Raw genomic sequence first — 14,737 nt, forward strand, 5'->3', positions numbered from 1 at the left:
ATTTTTTTGTCTACACCAAGTTGCAAAGATTTGTTCCTATACTTTCTTCTAGAAGATTTAGAGTTTTGGCTTTTCTTTTTAAGTATATAGCTCTAGTACAAATTCAAATAGAATATATCAGTAAGAGCAGACTTCTTTGCCTTGTTCTCAATCTTAGAGGATAAGCATTTAGTTTTTCACTGGTATCCTCTTCCCTGTAGAAATTTTGGAAATGTCCTTTATCAGTTTGAGAAAGATTCCTTCTTTCTTTGCTAAGAATTTTTTTTATGGTTGTGTGCTAAACATTCTCAAATGCTTTTGCTACAGTTTAGATATGTGTCCTCTCCAAATCTCATGTTGAAATGTGACCTCCACTGCTGGAGGTGGGCCCCAAGGGAGGTGTTTGGGTCATGGCAGTGGATTCCTCATGAAGAGCTCTTTCCATCAGTAATGAATTCTCCTTAAAGAGCCTGGCAGCTCCTCCCTCCAGCTCTTGCTCCCCCTTTGCCTTCTGCCATGATTGTAAGCTTCTTGAGGCCTCCCCAGAAGCAGATACTGTTGCCCTGCTTCTTGTACAGCTTGCAGAACCATGAGAAAATTAAACCTCTTTGTAAATTACCCAGCCACAGGTTTTTCTTTATGGCAACACAAAGTGGACTAACACACTACTTCTATTGATATCATCATATACCTTTTCTCCTTATACTGCTAAAATGGAAATTTACATTGATTAATATTCAAATGCAAACCAACCTTGCATTCCTGGGATAAACGCTACTTGCTCATTAGGTGTCATTCTTTTTATGTATTACTAGATGTGCTTTATAAATATTTGAATACATATGTTTGTGTCTAGGTTTATAAGGGATATCAGTCTGCAACTTTCTTATGAAGTTTTTATTTTAATTTTTGTATTATGGCAATGCTGGCCAGATAAAGTAAATTGAGAAATCTATCATCCACTAATTTCTTCAAGATTTTGTGTAGGATTTACTCTTCTCCTTCCATAAGGGCTTGATAGATTACATTAGTGATTCCACCTGGGTCTAGGGATAGGAGGGAGCATTAGCTACAAATTCAATTTATTTAATTAACATTGGGCAATCTAAATTTTCTTTTTATGCTTCAGCCTATTTTGGTAATTTGTATTTGTCATGGAATTTGTCCATTTCAACTAAATTTTAAAATACAGTGGCATAAATTTGTTTATAATGTTTTCATCTTAACCCTTAGTGTCTATAGTATACATACACACAACTCTTACACTTCCAATATTGGTACTTCATATTTTCTGTCTTCTTATAATGCTTTTATCTACTAAAAAAGAAAATCCACAGTATATGAAAGGTGTTGTTGGATTATGCCAAATAAAATGAAAATTAGGACTATTTTGTTGTTATTTCAATGTGGAATCTTTTACTTGAATTCCAGTATTGAACCACCTCAGAACTAAAGTATTGCATGATTTTAAGTAAAACTGAATATGCTTTACACACTTGAGTGAGAGATTATTTTAAACATCATTCAGATTTCTTGGTAACCCTACAGAAAATAAATTGAGCATATATATATATTTTTTTTCCCTCAAATGTTATTTTAATTCAGGGATACATGTGCAGGATGTGCAGGTTTATTTCATAGGTAAACATATGCCACTATGGTTTGTTGCACCTGTCAACCTATAACCTAGATATTAAGCCCAGCATCCATTAGCTATTCTTCCTGATGCTCTCTTTCCCACCTTACCCCTGCTCCTGACAGGCCCCAGTGTATGTTGTTCCCATCCATGCGTCCATGTGTTCTCATCATTCAGCTCCTCCTTATAAGTGAGAACACGCAGTGTTTGGTTTTCTGTTCCTGTGTTACTTTGCAGAGGATACTGGCTTCCAACAATCCATGTCCCTGCAAAGGACATAATCTCATGCCTTTTTAATGGCTGCATAGTATTCCATGGCAGATATTTACCACATTTTCTTTATCCAGTCTATGATTGATGGGCATTTAGGCTGATTATATATTTTTACTATTGTGAATAGTGCTGCAATGAACATATGCATACATGTATCTTTATAATATTAATATAATGGTTTTTATTCCTTTGGGCATATACCCAGTAATGGGATTGCTGGGTCAAATAGTATTTCTGCCTCTAGGTCTTTGAGGAATCGCCACACTGTCTTCCACAATGGTTGAACTGATTTACATGCCCAGAAAGAGTTTAAAAGTGTTCCTTTTTCTCCACAACCTCATCAACATCTGTTGTTTCTTGACTTTTTAGTAATCACCATTCTGACTGGGGTGGGATGATATCTCACTGTGGTTTTGATTTGTATTTCTCTAATAATCAGTGATGTTGAGCTTCTTTCCATGTGTTTGTTGGGTGCATGTCTGTCTTCTTTTGAGAAGTGTCTGTTTATGTCTTTTGCCCACTTTTTAATGGGGTTGTTTGTTTCTTGTAAATTTGCTTAAGTTCTTTGCAGACTCACTCTGGTTATTAGACCTTTGTCAGATGGATAGATTACAAAAACTTTCTCCCATTCTGTAGGCTGTCTGTTCACTCTGATGATAGTTTCTTTTGCTGTGCAGAAGCTCTTTAGTTTAATTAGATTCCATTTGTCAATTTTTGCTTTCGTTGCAATTGATTTTGGAGCTTTCATCATGAAATATTTGCCTGTGCCTATGTCCTCAATGGTATTGCCTAGATTTTTTTCTAGGTTTTTTATAGTTTTGGGTTTTACATTTAAGTCTTTAATTCATCCTGAGTTAATTTTTGTATACGACATAAGGAAGGTGTCCAGTTTCAGTTTTCTGCATATAGCTAGACAGTTCTCCCAGCACCATTTATTAAATAGAGAATATTTTCCCCATTGCTTATTTTTGTCATGTTTGTCAAAGATCAGATGGTTGTAGGTGTGTGGTCTTATTTCTAAGTTTTCTCTTCTGTTCCATTGGTCTGTGTGTCTGTTCTTATACCAGTACCATGCTGTTTTGATTACTGTAGCCTTGTATTATAGTTTGAAGTTGGGTAGTGTGATGCCTCCAGCTTTGTTCTTTTTGCTTAGGATTGACTTGGCTATTCAGACTCTTTTTTTGGTCCCATATGAATTTTAAAATAGTTGTTTTTTCTAATTCTGTGAAGAATGTTAATGCGAGTTTAATGGGGATAGCATTGAATCTATAAATTATTTCGAACAGTATGGCCATTTTCATGATATTGATTCTTCCTATCCATGAACATGGAATGTTCTTCCATGTGTTTGTGTCATCTCTGATTTCTTTGAGCAGTGGTTTGTAGCTCTCCTTGAAGAGATCTTCCAATTCCTTTGTTAGCTGTATTCCTAGGTATTTTACTCCTTTTGTAGCAATTTTGAATTGGAGTTCATTCATGATTTGGCTCTTGGCTTGCCTGTTGTTGGTGTATAGGAGGACCATATGTATTTTTAAAATCTGCTTTACACTTTTAAAATAAAATGCAAAATATTTTTGTCAGTTTTCATAGCACAAGCATTTAGCATGCATGTATTTCTCTTTAAGTGTTTGACTTTCAGTATTTAAAATTATATTGCTTGTTATTTGAGGAAAGTTCTAAGACTACTTAATGAATTTACATAAGCTGTTTGGCATTAGTATAACCAGGGACTTCTGCTCAAAGAGACCGTTGCAATGATAAAATAAAATAAAGTGCATATTTTCTTTAAGGACTAATGTTTCAGTAATTCCACAAGAAAACTAAAGACCCCAATTAAATGTTTTTAAGTTTAACTTTTACATATTTTCATAATGAGATAAAAAGAGGAGTTGCAGTTTGGGGCTGGAAAAAGAAAATGATTCTATGTTCAAATGACTACAATGTGCATAAGCTATGTCATGCAGGGGTGAGATTAAATCAATAATTTTCAAGTTCATCATCTCATGTAATGCATACATATACATGAGAATCGGACTTGTTATTCTGTTATTATGAAATGACATGGAAAAGAAAATATTAACAGATTTTTTGCAATTATCTCATTTCTCATATCTCATTTTTATTGGTAACATACAATAAAAATATGTACTTTTTCCCCCACAGGACCTGATTGGGGATCTGAAGGAGCAGCTTTCAGATCACTTCAAAGATGTGATGGTTGGCCTCATGTACCCACCACCACTGTATGATGCTCATGAGCTCTGGCATGCCATGAAGGTAGTGATCTGATCCAAAAATATGCCTGTAACAAGTACAGGCCAGTATTTCAATTGAGGGGAAACTGCCCTGTGATGCTCCTACATACTTATATGATCAAGGAGAGGGGAGGGAATATCTAAGCAACAATGTAACAATGGAAATGTTGTGGTCAAGGGAAGTGGCCTTGTTAGGAAGCTGGAGCCTCCCAGGCTCAGTGGCTGGGATCAGCCTGTTCTTTTGTTGTACAGAGTCACAAACTTACTGAACCAGCCCCAATGCTGACCTCCAACAAGGAAAAGGGAACAAGCCTCCGGGGCTATTCAGATTGGTCCCTGAGTATGTATTCCTATATTGAGGAGAATGTATTAAAAATGATGTGACTCTTGTTACATTATTAGTAAAAGTTTGATTAAGTCAAAAGAAGATATTGAATCCGGGACAATATATAGATGATGTCTTTATATTTTCTTTTTATGACCTGAAGTTCATTCTTTATAGAAACAGTTTTTTTTTTTTTTTTTTTTTTCTCAAATGTATAAAAATTTTATTTCGGAAGAATTAGAATCCGTGTTTCTTAGAGGAAAGTCAATTCCATGAAGTAAGTTGACTGTGGATTTGTTACAGATTTTGTTGGCTAGGGACAGGGAACAAAGAGGGCCTTGGCTTTACTTCTTTCCAAATGCAGATATTAAACACCTGCAGAACCGTTGAAATCATTCCAGTGCGATGCTTGCCAATGACCAGATTACCACAATCTGTGAACAATGTGTGACAGAAAAGAGGCAACAGGAAAAAATTAAAGGACATGGATTTTGGCCATCATATTTACTGATCCAAATAGGCATTGCACAAAAAGTATATGAATTTTAACTAATCACTTTTAACAAACGTTGCATGTCAATTCCTCCCTCTTGCAAAATTACGTGTCTAAAAATTATTTTAAAAATAAAGTTATATGTTGCTGTTTGATTAAACAAGTGTATTTTATCAATATTTCATAGAATGCTAAGGATTTCTGAGGTTTTCCTAAAAAAGGTGTGTTGTCTTTAGATCACTTTCACAGACCAATATATGCATATGTCTGCAAGAGACCACAGAAAGCATCCTTCCAAATATTTACGCAAATTGTACAAAATTCCACATCTAGAGAGGCAGCCACAGGTCCTTAAAATATTCTTGGCAAATTAGAAAACCTGTATGCTAATGTCAGCCTGCTAAAGAATTAATATTGCAGCAGCAAATGGAATATCAAATATCATTTCAAGAGCAAATGGAAATGCTCAGTGCCATGAGCCTTGCTTGAACATGTCTTCCTCTGCATTGTTTAGAAATGCTCATACTGTTTCATTCTAAATGAAGAAACAGAGTTTCCTTCAGATAATATTAATTCTTCAGGATGAAATAGGTAGTAAATGGCAAAGTTGGAACTAAGATTGTGCCTGCCTTCATCCTAAACACACTTCCTTTCCCCTGCCACCTCTCAAAACACTGGAAATGCTATATCCCTTTCTTGTACAAAAGGTGCGCTATTACTCCCAATAAGAATATCCTTACATTTATCTCTTTTCTTCCTTTCTCTAGGGAGTAGGCACTGATGAGAACTGCCTCATTGAAATACTAGCTTCAAGAACAAATGGAGAACTTTTCCAGATGCGAGAAGCCTACTGCTTGCGTAAGGAAATACACATATGTGAATGTATTTTACACATATATGAACTTTGTAACACGTTGAATATTCCAGTTTCTGTATTTTGAAGAATTATCTAAGACATTCTTATATTTAACATAGGATTCACTGAGGACCAATTAACTCATTAGGTAAAATTGATTATTAGTGCACTAAAAATGAAACAGTTCCCTAGACAATCAAGCTAAGCAAATTTTCCAGGAAAATAATTACAAATCTCTATAAGGTGAATGTTTTCATTAAGACAGGAAAGTGCCCCACACTTGAATTCAGGGGGTATTTCATCTCTTACCCAGGAAAGACCCAGCATATAGAAAAAATAAAGTACAATAATGGCTCAGTGAATTCTACAAATACATCTGCTTCGCTTTACATAAATTTCACATTCCTGTAATCTACCGCAAAATCAGATTTTTATACGTTTCAAAAGTAGAAAGTGTAACTCTTTTCACTTTCACAAAGATATAATGCCTTAAGTTCTATTGCATTATGTACTATGTGACATTGTGTGTCAAGAAAATGTTGCGGACAGTCATCTCTATTGCATTCAAACAAAAACAAGACTTTTCTGAAGGGAATGAAGTCACAACTTTCACTAAAATGTTAAAATGAGATGAAGCACTTAGAAAAAGTATTGGGCTGGGCAGCAGTCTATGGAAATAGAATGCATAATACTGTATTTTGAGAATCAGAGAATGTGAAATGACTCTCAATCCTGTTTTTCAATTTTGGAATAAAGATTTTTAAAAAACAGTCCTATGCTGATGTTACCATTAGGTGACAGAATTCTTTGGCAGATAGTTCATTAACAAAGAAATGTCAACAGGTGGACTACATTTCCTGGACTTTGTACTCACAACTGGGAAATAACATTAACTTATTCAAAACACATTGATATATAGTTCTATAATAAATCATACCTTTAATGTGTTTCCTTATGCAGAATACAGCAATAACCTCCAAGAGGACATTTATTCAGAGACCTCGGGACACTTCAGAGATACTCTTATGAACTTGGTCCAGGTATGGCATTCCAAAATTTACACCACTTTGCACTCTCTAAGAAAATAGGTATATGTCATTGCAAAAAAAAAAAAAAAAAAAAAAAAAAAAAAAAAAAAGAACAGAAAACTCCAGTATATTACAGTTCAACAGTAAATTCTGTGTAGTAACATTTACTGAATTCATGTTCAAAGTACTCAACTAGAAATTTAAGTTGTTAAAGACAAGTATGGATAATGCATCAGCTCTATTTTCAAAAAATTAAAAATATATTCTAAAGACATTATAAATATACATGTATGTATAACATATGTATAATTAATTATATATTCCGAGAAAATTAAAAGATTAAAAATATTACAGTTAAAATTAATAATTCTAATTAGAAATAATGTCTTTCTTTCTTTCTTTTTTGAGACAGTCTTGCTCTGTCACTCAGGCTGGAGTGCAGTGGCGTGATCTCAGCTTGCTGCAACCTCCGCCTCCTGAGTTCAAGTGATTCTCCTGCCTCAGCCTCCCACATAGCTGGGAGTCCAGGCATGTGCCACCACACCCAGCTAATTTTTGTATTTTTAGTAGAGATGGGGTTTCGCCGTGTTGGCAAGGCTGGTCTCGAACTCCTGACTTCAGGTGATCTGCCTGCCTTAGCCTCCCAAGGTTTACAGGCATGAGCCACCATGCCCAGCCTTAGAAATAATTTACTTTTTAAAACTGCTACATGAGTTTAGGGCACACTAACATTTCTGAGCTCCTACAATGTGCCTAGTACTGTGTGAGGAGAGAAACAATGTTCTCATTTAATAACAAAACACTATAATACAAATATTCTCATAAGTACTTCAGAAAAGAATAATCAAAAAGTATAAAGTTCGAGCTCTATGATTGTCTAAAGAGCTAATAAGTAGAAATCCAGAATTTGATTGAATGATAGAGACTCTAAAAGCCAGCATATGATCTTCAATGCAGCCTATAAAAATTCTATGGTATTATACATTACCAAAAAGAAACATTACTTTAAGTTAAAAATAGATTTTATCATTTATGTTTTTGTACTGACTAAATGATATATATTTCCATGTATCGACTATTTCTTGAAAATATTCCACATATTAGCATTGTAATACAAACAATATTTGTAAAGACATAATTATCTCCTGTTTTATACATGTTCTCCAATATACCTGCTATCCTATTTTAACAAAGGCACCCAGGAATGCAGAGAGAGAGAGAGTCAGTGCTCAGCTCTTAATTTCTAAAAGAGAATCTCAAAGGCCACAGTTGAGGAAAATGTCTTAAAAGCTGGAATTTTTGTTTGGTTTTGCGTTTCGTGTGTGTGTGTGTGTGTGTGTGTGTGTGTGTGTGTGTGTGTGTGTGCATGTGTGTGTGTTTGAAATGAAACAAGAGTTTCTAAACCCCCAAACCTTTCCTTTACACATCAAAGGCATAGTAGTTAGCAAAGAATTAGTAGACACCAAAGAATTTCACTAAAACCAAGAAGTCGATAGAATTTCGTACATGGGAACATGAAATTAGAGAAGAATACATGAAAGCCTTTTTAGTGGGAACAAAGCTGGAAGAGTAGGACCTAGGAGAGAGAAAGTTCTGTAATCCAGGTGGAGGCGACTAGAGTGAGAATCCTGCCTAAAGCCTTCAGGAACCCAGAGCCCCACACTCTTAGGTGAGGAGTTACAATCACCAGATGAAAATACAAGATAGATCATTGTCTATTCTTTCTTCCTTTTCTCTGAACCACTCCAGTGTCAATTGTCTCCATGAATTCTTAGATTTGTTTTTAATCTAAACTTTTCTGTGGCTACTATTGATAAACTCTGTCCTTTATCCTGCTTGGCTTTATCTGAAGAGGTGCTTTGGAGAACAGACAGTCCTCAGTCCCTGAATTTTTATGGTCTGACTTATCTACTTCATGGTACCTTTCTACTTTATGGTGCAAAACTACTGCAATTTTCACATAATAGTTGATATTCCATAAATTATGTGAGATATGTAACACACTTTATTGTAAAACAGGCTTTATGTTAGATGATTTTGCCCAACTGTAGGCTGCTGCAAGTGTTCTGAGCACATTTAAGGTAGGCTAGGCTAAGCTATGATGTTCAATAGGTTAGGTGTATTAAATGCATTTTTGACTTGGGATATTTTAATTTACAATGGATTTATGAGGATGTAACTCCATCATAAGTCGAGAAGCCTCTCTATATCCTTGAAGGTTGTACCACTTTCATAGCAGCTCAACTCTGGCAAATTTAGAGTCCTCACATTTTGTTTATAGCATACGTTATCAACGTTTCTTTAATCTGGGTTTGTAATGTCTTTGAAAATGAGGCTCTCTTAAAAACTTAGAAGAGTTGTGATCTACTTGCTTTTGGTTGGGTCCATTTACCACTTAACCACATGCAAAGATTTTTCCTAGATATATTTCTGCAGTATGACTTTGCATCCCTGCTCCCTCATTTATGCCTTTTTTATTTTCACGACTCAAAAACATTTCCTTGAAGGATCTCTCAGAAAGTAAAACTGGCCAGGTATTACTAGAGGGCTGGGCCATAAAAGACCCTTACTTTTCAAAACCTCTTCAAGTCTCAGCTTACATTGCTTGGAATCAGTAAGTGGTTTCTCTTTCTAACTCTTCAAGGCACCAAATTTCTAAACTTTCTCTCTTCTCCCTTGTGTGTCTGCTTGCAAACTAGCCAGTTACTTACTGAGCTCATCTCTTTCTTGTAATAGATGACTAAAAGCATAAAGTAAATGCCATTTCTCAAGCTCACAGGAAGACCAGAACAGGTGCTACCGATCAGAGTGCATTTCCCTTCCAAGAAGTGATCCAGAGACTTGGTCCCTTTCCACCGTTACTACTGGCTTTTAAGTTTATCATGTCTGTCTTTAACCCAGGGAAGCAGAAAGAGAATAGAGGTTTCTTCCTGGAAGTGTTTATGAGCCTTGTTGTAATGCATACCCATTTTTAATCAAGTATCATTGGCTAAACCCTCACTCAAGTAGGCCTACTTAATATCAAAGGTAGTGAAGTTATCTGTCTTCAAGGAAGTTGAAACGAGTTTTACAATCTGTAGTTAGTGTATTTCTACTTCTTTTTTTTTTTTGAGATGGAATTTTGCTCTTGTCGCCCAGGCTGCAGTGCAATGGTGAGATCTCGGCTCACTGCAACCTCCGCCTCCCGGGTTCAAGTGATTCTCCTACCTCAGCCTCCCGAGTAGCTGGGATTACAGGCACATGCCACCAAGCCCAGCTAATTTTTTTATTTTTAGTAGAGATGCGATTTCACCATGTTGGCCAGGATGGTCTCAGTCTCTTGACCTCTTGATCCTCCCGCCTCAGCCTCCCAAAGTGCTGGGATTACAGGCGTGAGCCACCACGCCTTGCCAATCAGTGTATTTCAAAGCTGTGAAAGAGGATTGAACATTGCAACCAAGAAATACAAATGGGTAACAGAAGATGGTAAAGACATATTTGTCAATAAATAGAAAACTTTTGATGATGACTATATTAGGCCCAAATAGAATTTCTAAAAGGGAAGCATATATAAACAAAGGAAAAAAAAAAACACAAAATGCACTGCATTCCTTCTTCAATATACTTCAAAAAGGAAAATGTCTTTGTATTTGTATTCATGCTTTATGTTTTTGAACATGTCTTTACTGTGCCACCATTTCCAATAATCTTGTTCCTACTTTTAATCTCACTTTTAGAGCGATGTTTATTATATTATCAAAAAGGAAACAAAAAACTGTAAAGAGCAAAAATATGCAATTTTAATCTGAATATATCAGATTAAAACATTTTATTATATAAAATGTATAGAAATATGTTACATATATATCATATTTCTATATAATTAATCCTACCATTAATAATTCATTTCTAGGAGACAAATAAAAGGCCAACGATGAGGCTATATTTTAATTTTGTATTCCTTCTGTTTTGTTTTTGCCATTAAGTATGTTTTAAAATATGAAGCTAAACATTTATCTATATAACATAGTTTTTCTTCTGCTAGAGTGTGCATGCATCTGTCCCCACACTTCATGTTGAAATGTGATCCCCAATGCTGAAGGTGAAGTCCAGCGAGAGGTGTTTGGGTCATGAGGATGGAGCCCTCATGAAGAGCGAGATGCTGATTCTCATTGTAATGAGCAAGTTCTCACCCTATCAGTTCCCAGGAGAGCTAGTTTTTAATGAGAACCTGGCATTTTCCTCCTCTTGCTCTTGCTTTGTATCCTCACCATGTGATCTCCGCACATGCCAGCTCCCCTTCACCTTCCGTCATGAGTGGAAACAGCCTGAAACCCTCAGCATTAGCAGATGCTGCAGCCACGCTTCTTGTACAGCCTGCAGAGCTGTGACCCAAATAAACTCATTTTCTTTATAAATTGCTCAGCCTCAGAAATTCCTTTCTAGCAACACGAATGGAGTAAGACAGAAAATTGTTCCAACAGAGAACAAAAGCAAATTTCAAAAATGCTAGTATGGAATGAAGTTAACAATTCCCCATCAGACCTCTCAAAGAATTTACTCTCCAAAGCCTTCTTCCACTCTATGAGAACTGCTCTCCTCCAAGCCTTTTACACACATTTCTATTATAGTCTTACCATGTGGTATTGAATCTGTTTGCATATCCATCTTTCCCGTTAGACTGAGTTCTCTGCGCATAAAATCTAGCTTTATTCAAATTTGTAACTTATAACTAAGCTCTGCACATGATACATGGTAAGCAATTCATATTTTTTGGAAATAAACGGACAGAAGGATAAACAGTTCAGAAAATCTGAGTGAATAAAACTCAATGCTGGATAAAGTAAAAGAAGAAGGTTTCATATATGATGTGTCTTTAACAGGATTCTGAAAAATTAGCATCACTTGCAAACATGAGGGGAGGAAGAAAGGGTGGTTCAGGATAAGTAGACAGGTGCTGCTGGAGAATCTGCTGGCTCAGAGGACTTTTGTTGAATAGGGCAAGTTTTTCTGATTAGAGAGCTGGTAGAGATGCTAGACAGAAGAGTTCCTGTAACCAGGAAAGAGCCATGGGGACATTTTTGAGCAGAATGTGAGATGATCAGGAAGTTTTTAAAATTGCACATAATTTACCACTCATTTGTAGTGAGTACCTCACTTGTGACTTAAGAGAACTTGATTTGTTCAAGATAAAAACCAGTTTTCCTTCTTAGCATTTCTTTAATTTCTATACTCCCATTCTTCTCTTTGAGTTTGTATTGATCAAATCAGACATACCCTGATTGATATGTATATATGTACATATCTGTATATTTATGTACTAATAATGCAGTATATATGTACATTTACTAATACTATATGTGTACATATATAGTATTATTAGTACAGTATACTGTATTATTACTATATGCTGAAGAGTACAAGAAACTATGAGAAAATTCACCGGAAGGAAAGGAACATATATTTAGGCAGGAAAAGGCTATTAAGAAGAATTTTATTTTATTGCTCAGAATCTCTTAATAGTCACATTTTAGCAATGAGCGCTGCTACATTGAATTCTTGGTGTCTTAGCTCCTGTCACAGAATGAACAGAAACAAGGAAACATTCAAGTCAGGAAACAAGTGCAGAAAATTCCCCAATCAATCAGGAAAATAAACCCATACCATAGGCTGATTTTCCACAAAATTGCCAATTTTTAAATGTTTGAAGATATTCCTAATTTCTATTCTACAAATATGTAAAAACGATAACTTTATATTTCTGAAGTTAGTGTTATATCATTACGTGCCAAAAAGCTAAAGTTAATAATTGTTTCTACCCTGTCTAGAACTAGTCTGAATACAGAAAATAGTTAAAGAAAGAAAATGGTTCTTAATGATAACTTGTTCCTCTAAAATATCAGTGACAGTGTGCAAGTTTAAATTAATACTTATTTTCCCTTTTTTTCTTATTATTTATTTTGCTATTTTCCTCATTTGGAGTGGATTAACATGTTGAAACCCAGGGGATGTAATTTCCTTTAATGTGTGCTCATTGTAATTAAAAAAGTTTTAATATAATTTAAAACTTTGTAACATGTAAATTATATTTGAAATATAATTTCAATTAAATATTCAATTAAAGAATGAAAAAAATATATATATATGTATATATATATGCCAGACTGGAATACAAACTTATAATTTAAACTAATAATGCCATTCATTGCTAAGCAATACAAATTCTAATCCTTTTTTATCCTTTGTGTGTGCATGTGTGTGTCTGTGTGTGTGCATACATGTATGCACTCAAGCCATTGTCAGTTTTGCATTAGGAATAAAGCAGTCTTCCATAAAAAACTGCTGAGGAAGCTAAGTATTACCTGTCCTACATTGAAGAAAGACTGGTCATTTGGGCTGATTGGAGTCTTTCAAATCATTCAGTTTCTATTCCCTCTCTCCCATAGGTGCTGATCCCAAGAACATTCCATAATTAACAGGCTGTATGTTGATCTCCATTTAAAAGGCAGCTTCCCAGGAAACCCAACTAGCAATGTCCCCTCTGTGTAGAGATGAGGAGACTTAAGCTTAGAGAGGTTAAGTGATGTCCTGACATTATTACAGGTCTACTTAATGAAAGGGCTGACAGGAATTAGTTGGAAAATGTGGCATATTACCAAGTAAACTCACTGACCCTTCAATTAAAAATTTCAATTTTATATCAAATTTTAATTAATATCAAGAATTTGCTTTGTTGTGTTTGGTTTTGGTTTGGCTTAGTTGAATTTGGATTTCTGTGATTTGTCTGCAAAGTTCATAAAACTCCCATGTCACCACCCTCAGTAAATGATCCTATTCTAAGATTTTCATCTGCAGGTTTATCCATGTCAGTGGAGAAAAGATAATTTGGTTTTTCATAGTACAAACTGAAGCTTCTGGTAAAATGTAGGTATAAGCTCATTTTAATTTGTAACAGAAGTTGAAGTCATTTGTAGAAAAATACATTTGCAATAATAATTACTATTTTAAAATAATCTCACTTGACAAGATGCCAATTGAATATTTTCTAACTTTTGCATTTTATAAGATTAATTTTAATTAAAATTTTTTTTCAAAATAAAAGGTAATTTTACAATAATGTTGCTACAATAATATAAATTAAAGCAACAGTTTCCACTCAGAGATTCTTGGCACAGGTATTACACCTAACAGAGTGAAGCCAACAGTTCCATTATAAACCATTATAAATCCTAATATCAAACAAGTTTTTATTGCTTTAATATCTACCTACAAATGTATTTCAATTCATTTAAGAAAAACGTGGCCGGGCACACTGGCTCACGTCTGTAATCACGGCACTTTGGGAGGCCGAGGCGGGCAGATCACGAACTCAGGAGTTCAAGACCAGCCTAGCCAATATGGTGAAACTCCGTTTCTACTAAAAATACAAAACTTAGCTGGGCCTGGTGGTATGCGCCTGTATTCCCAGCTACTCGGGAGGCTGAGGCAGAAGAATTACTTGAACCCAGGAGGTAGAGGTTGCAGTGAGCTGAAATCAGGCCACTGTACTCCAGCCTGGGTAACAGAGCAAGACTCTGTCAAAAAAAAAAGTAAGCTGTTTAGTAGAAAGAAAATTATTTTCCTAAGGACTTCATTTAATTCCATTAGGACTACATCACAGCCAGATCCTGCTGTGTTCCCTCCCTCCCATAGGTGTTGATCCCAAGAACATTCCATCATTAACAGGCTGTATGCTGATCTCCGTCTCAAGGTCAGCTTCCCAGGAAACCCAACCGGCAATATCCCCTCTGCTTAGAGATGAGGAGACTTAAGCTTAGAGAGGTTAAGTGGTGTGCCTGACATTACAGGTCTACTTAATGAAAGGGCTGACATGAAATCAGGCCTAGATGCACTATACCTATGCTGTTGAATTG

The 14,737-nt window shown here is 35.5% G+C and overlaps 1 protein-coding gene across 1 annotated transcript in view; it reads left to right on the forward strand.

Moving 5' to 3' along the window:
- The window catches only part of ANXA10 (annexin A10), a 101,110-nt gene that overhangs the window by 68,031 nt on the left and 18,342 nt on the right, over positions 1-14,737 (forward strand). The window contains exons 4-6 of the mRNA XM_010384441.1: positions 4,052-4,165; positions 5,729-5,819; positions 6,778-6,857. Coding sequence (XP_010382743.1) covers positions 4,052-4,165; positions 5,729-5,819; positions 6,778-6,857 — 285 coding nt within the window. The remainder of the gene's footprint in view (positions 1-4,051; positions 4,166-5,728; positions 5,820-6,777; positions 6,858-14,737) is intronic.

The sequence above is a fragment of the Rhinopithecus roxellana genome, chromosome 2 (assembly GCF_007565055.1).
Source record: "Rhinopithecus roxellana isolate Shanxi Qingling chromosome 2, ASM756505v1, whole genome shotgun sequence".
NCBI classification, from domain to species: Eukaryota; Metazoa; Chordata; class Mammalia; order Primates; family Cercopithecidae; genus Rhinopithecus; species Rhinopithecus roxellana.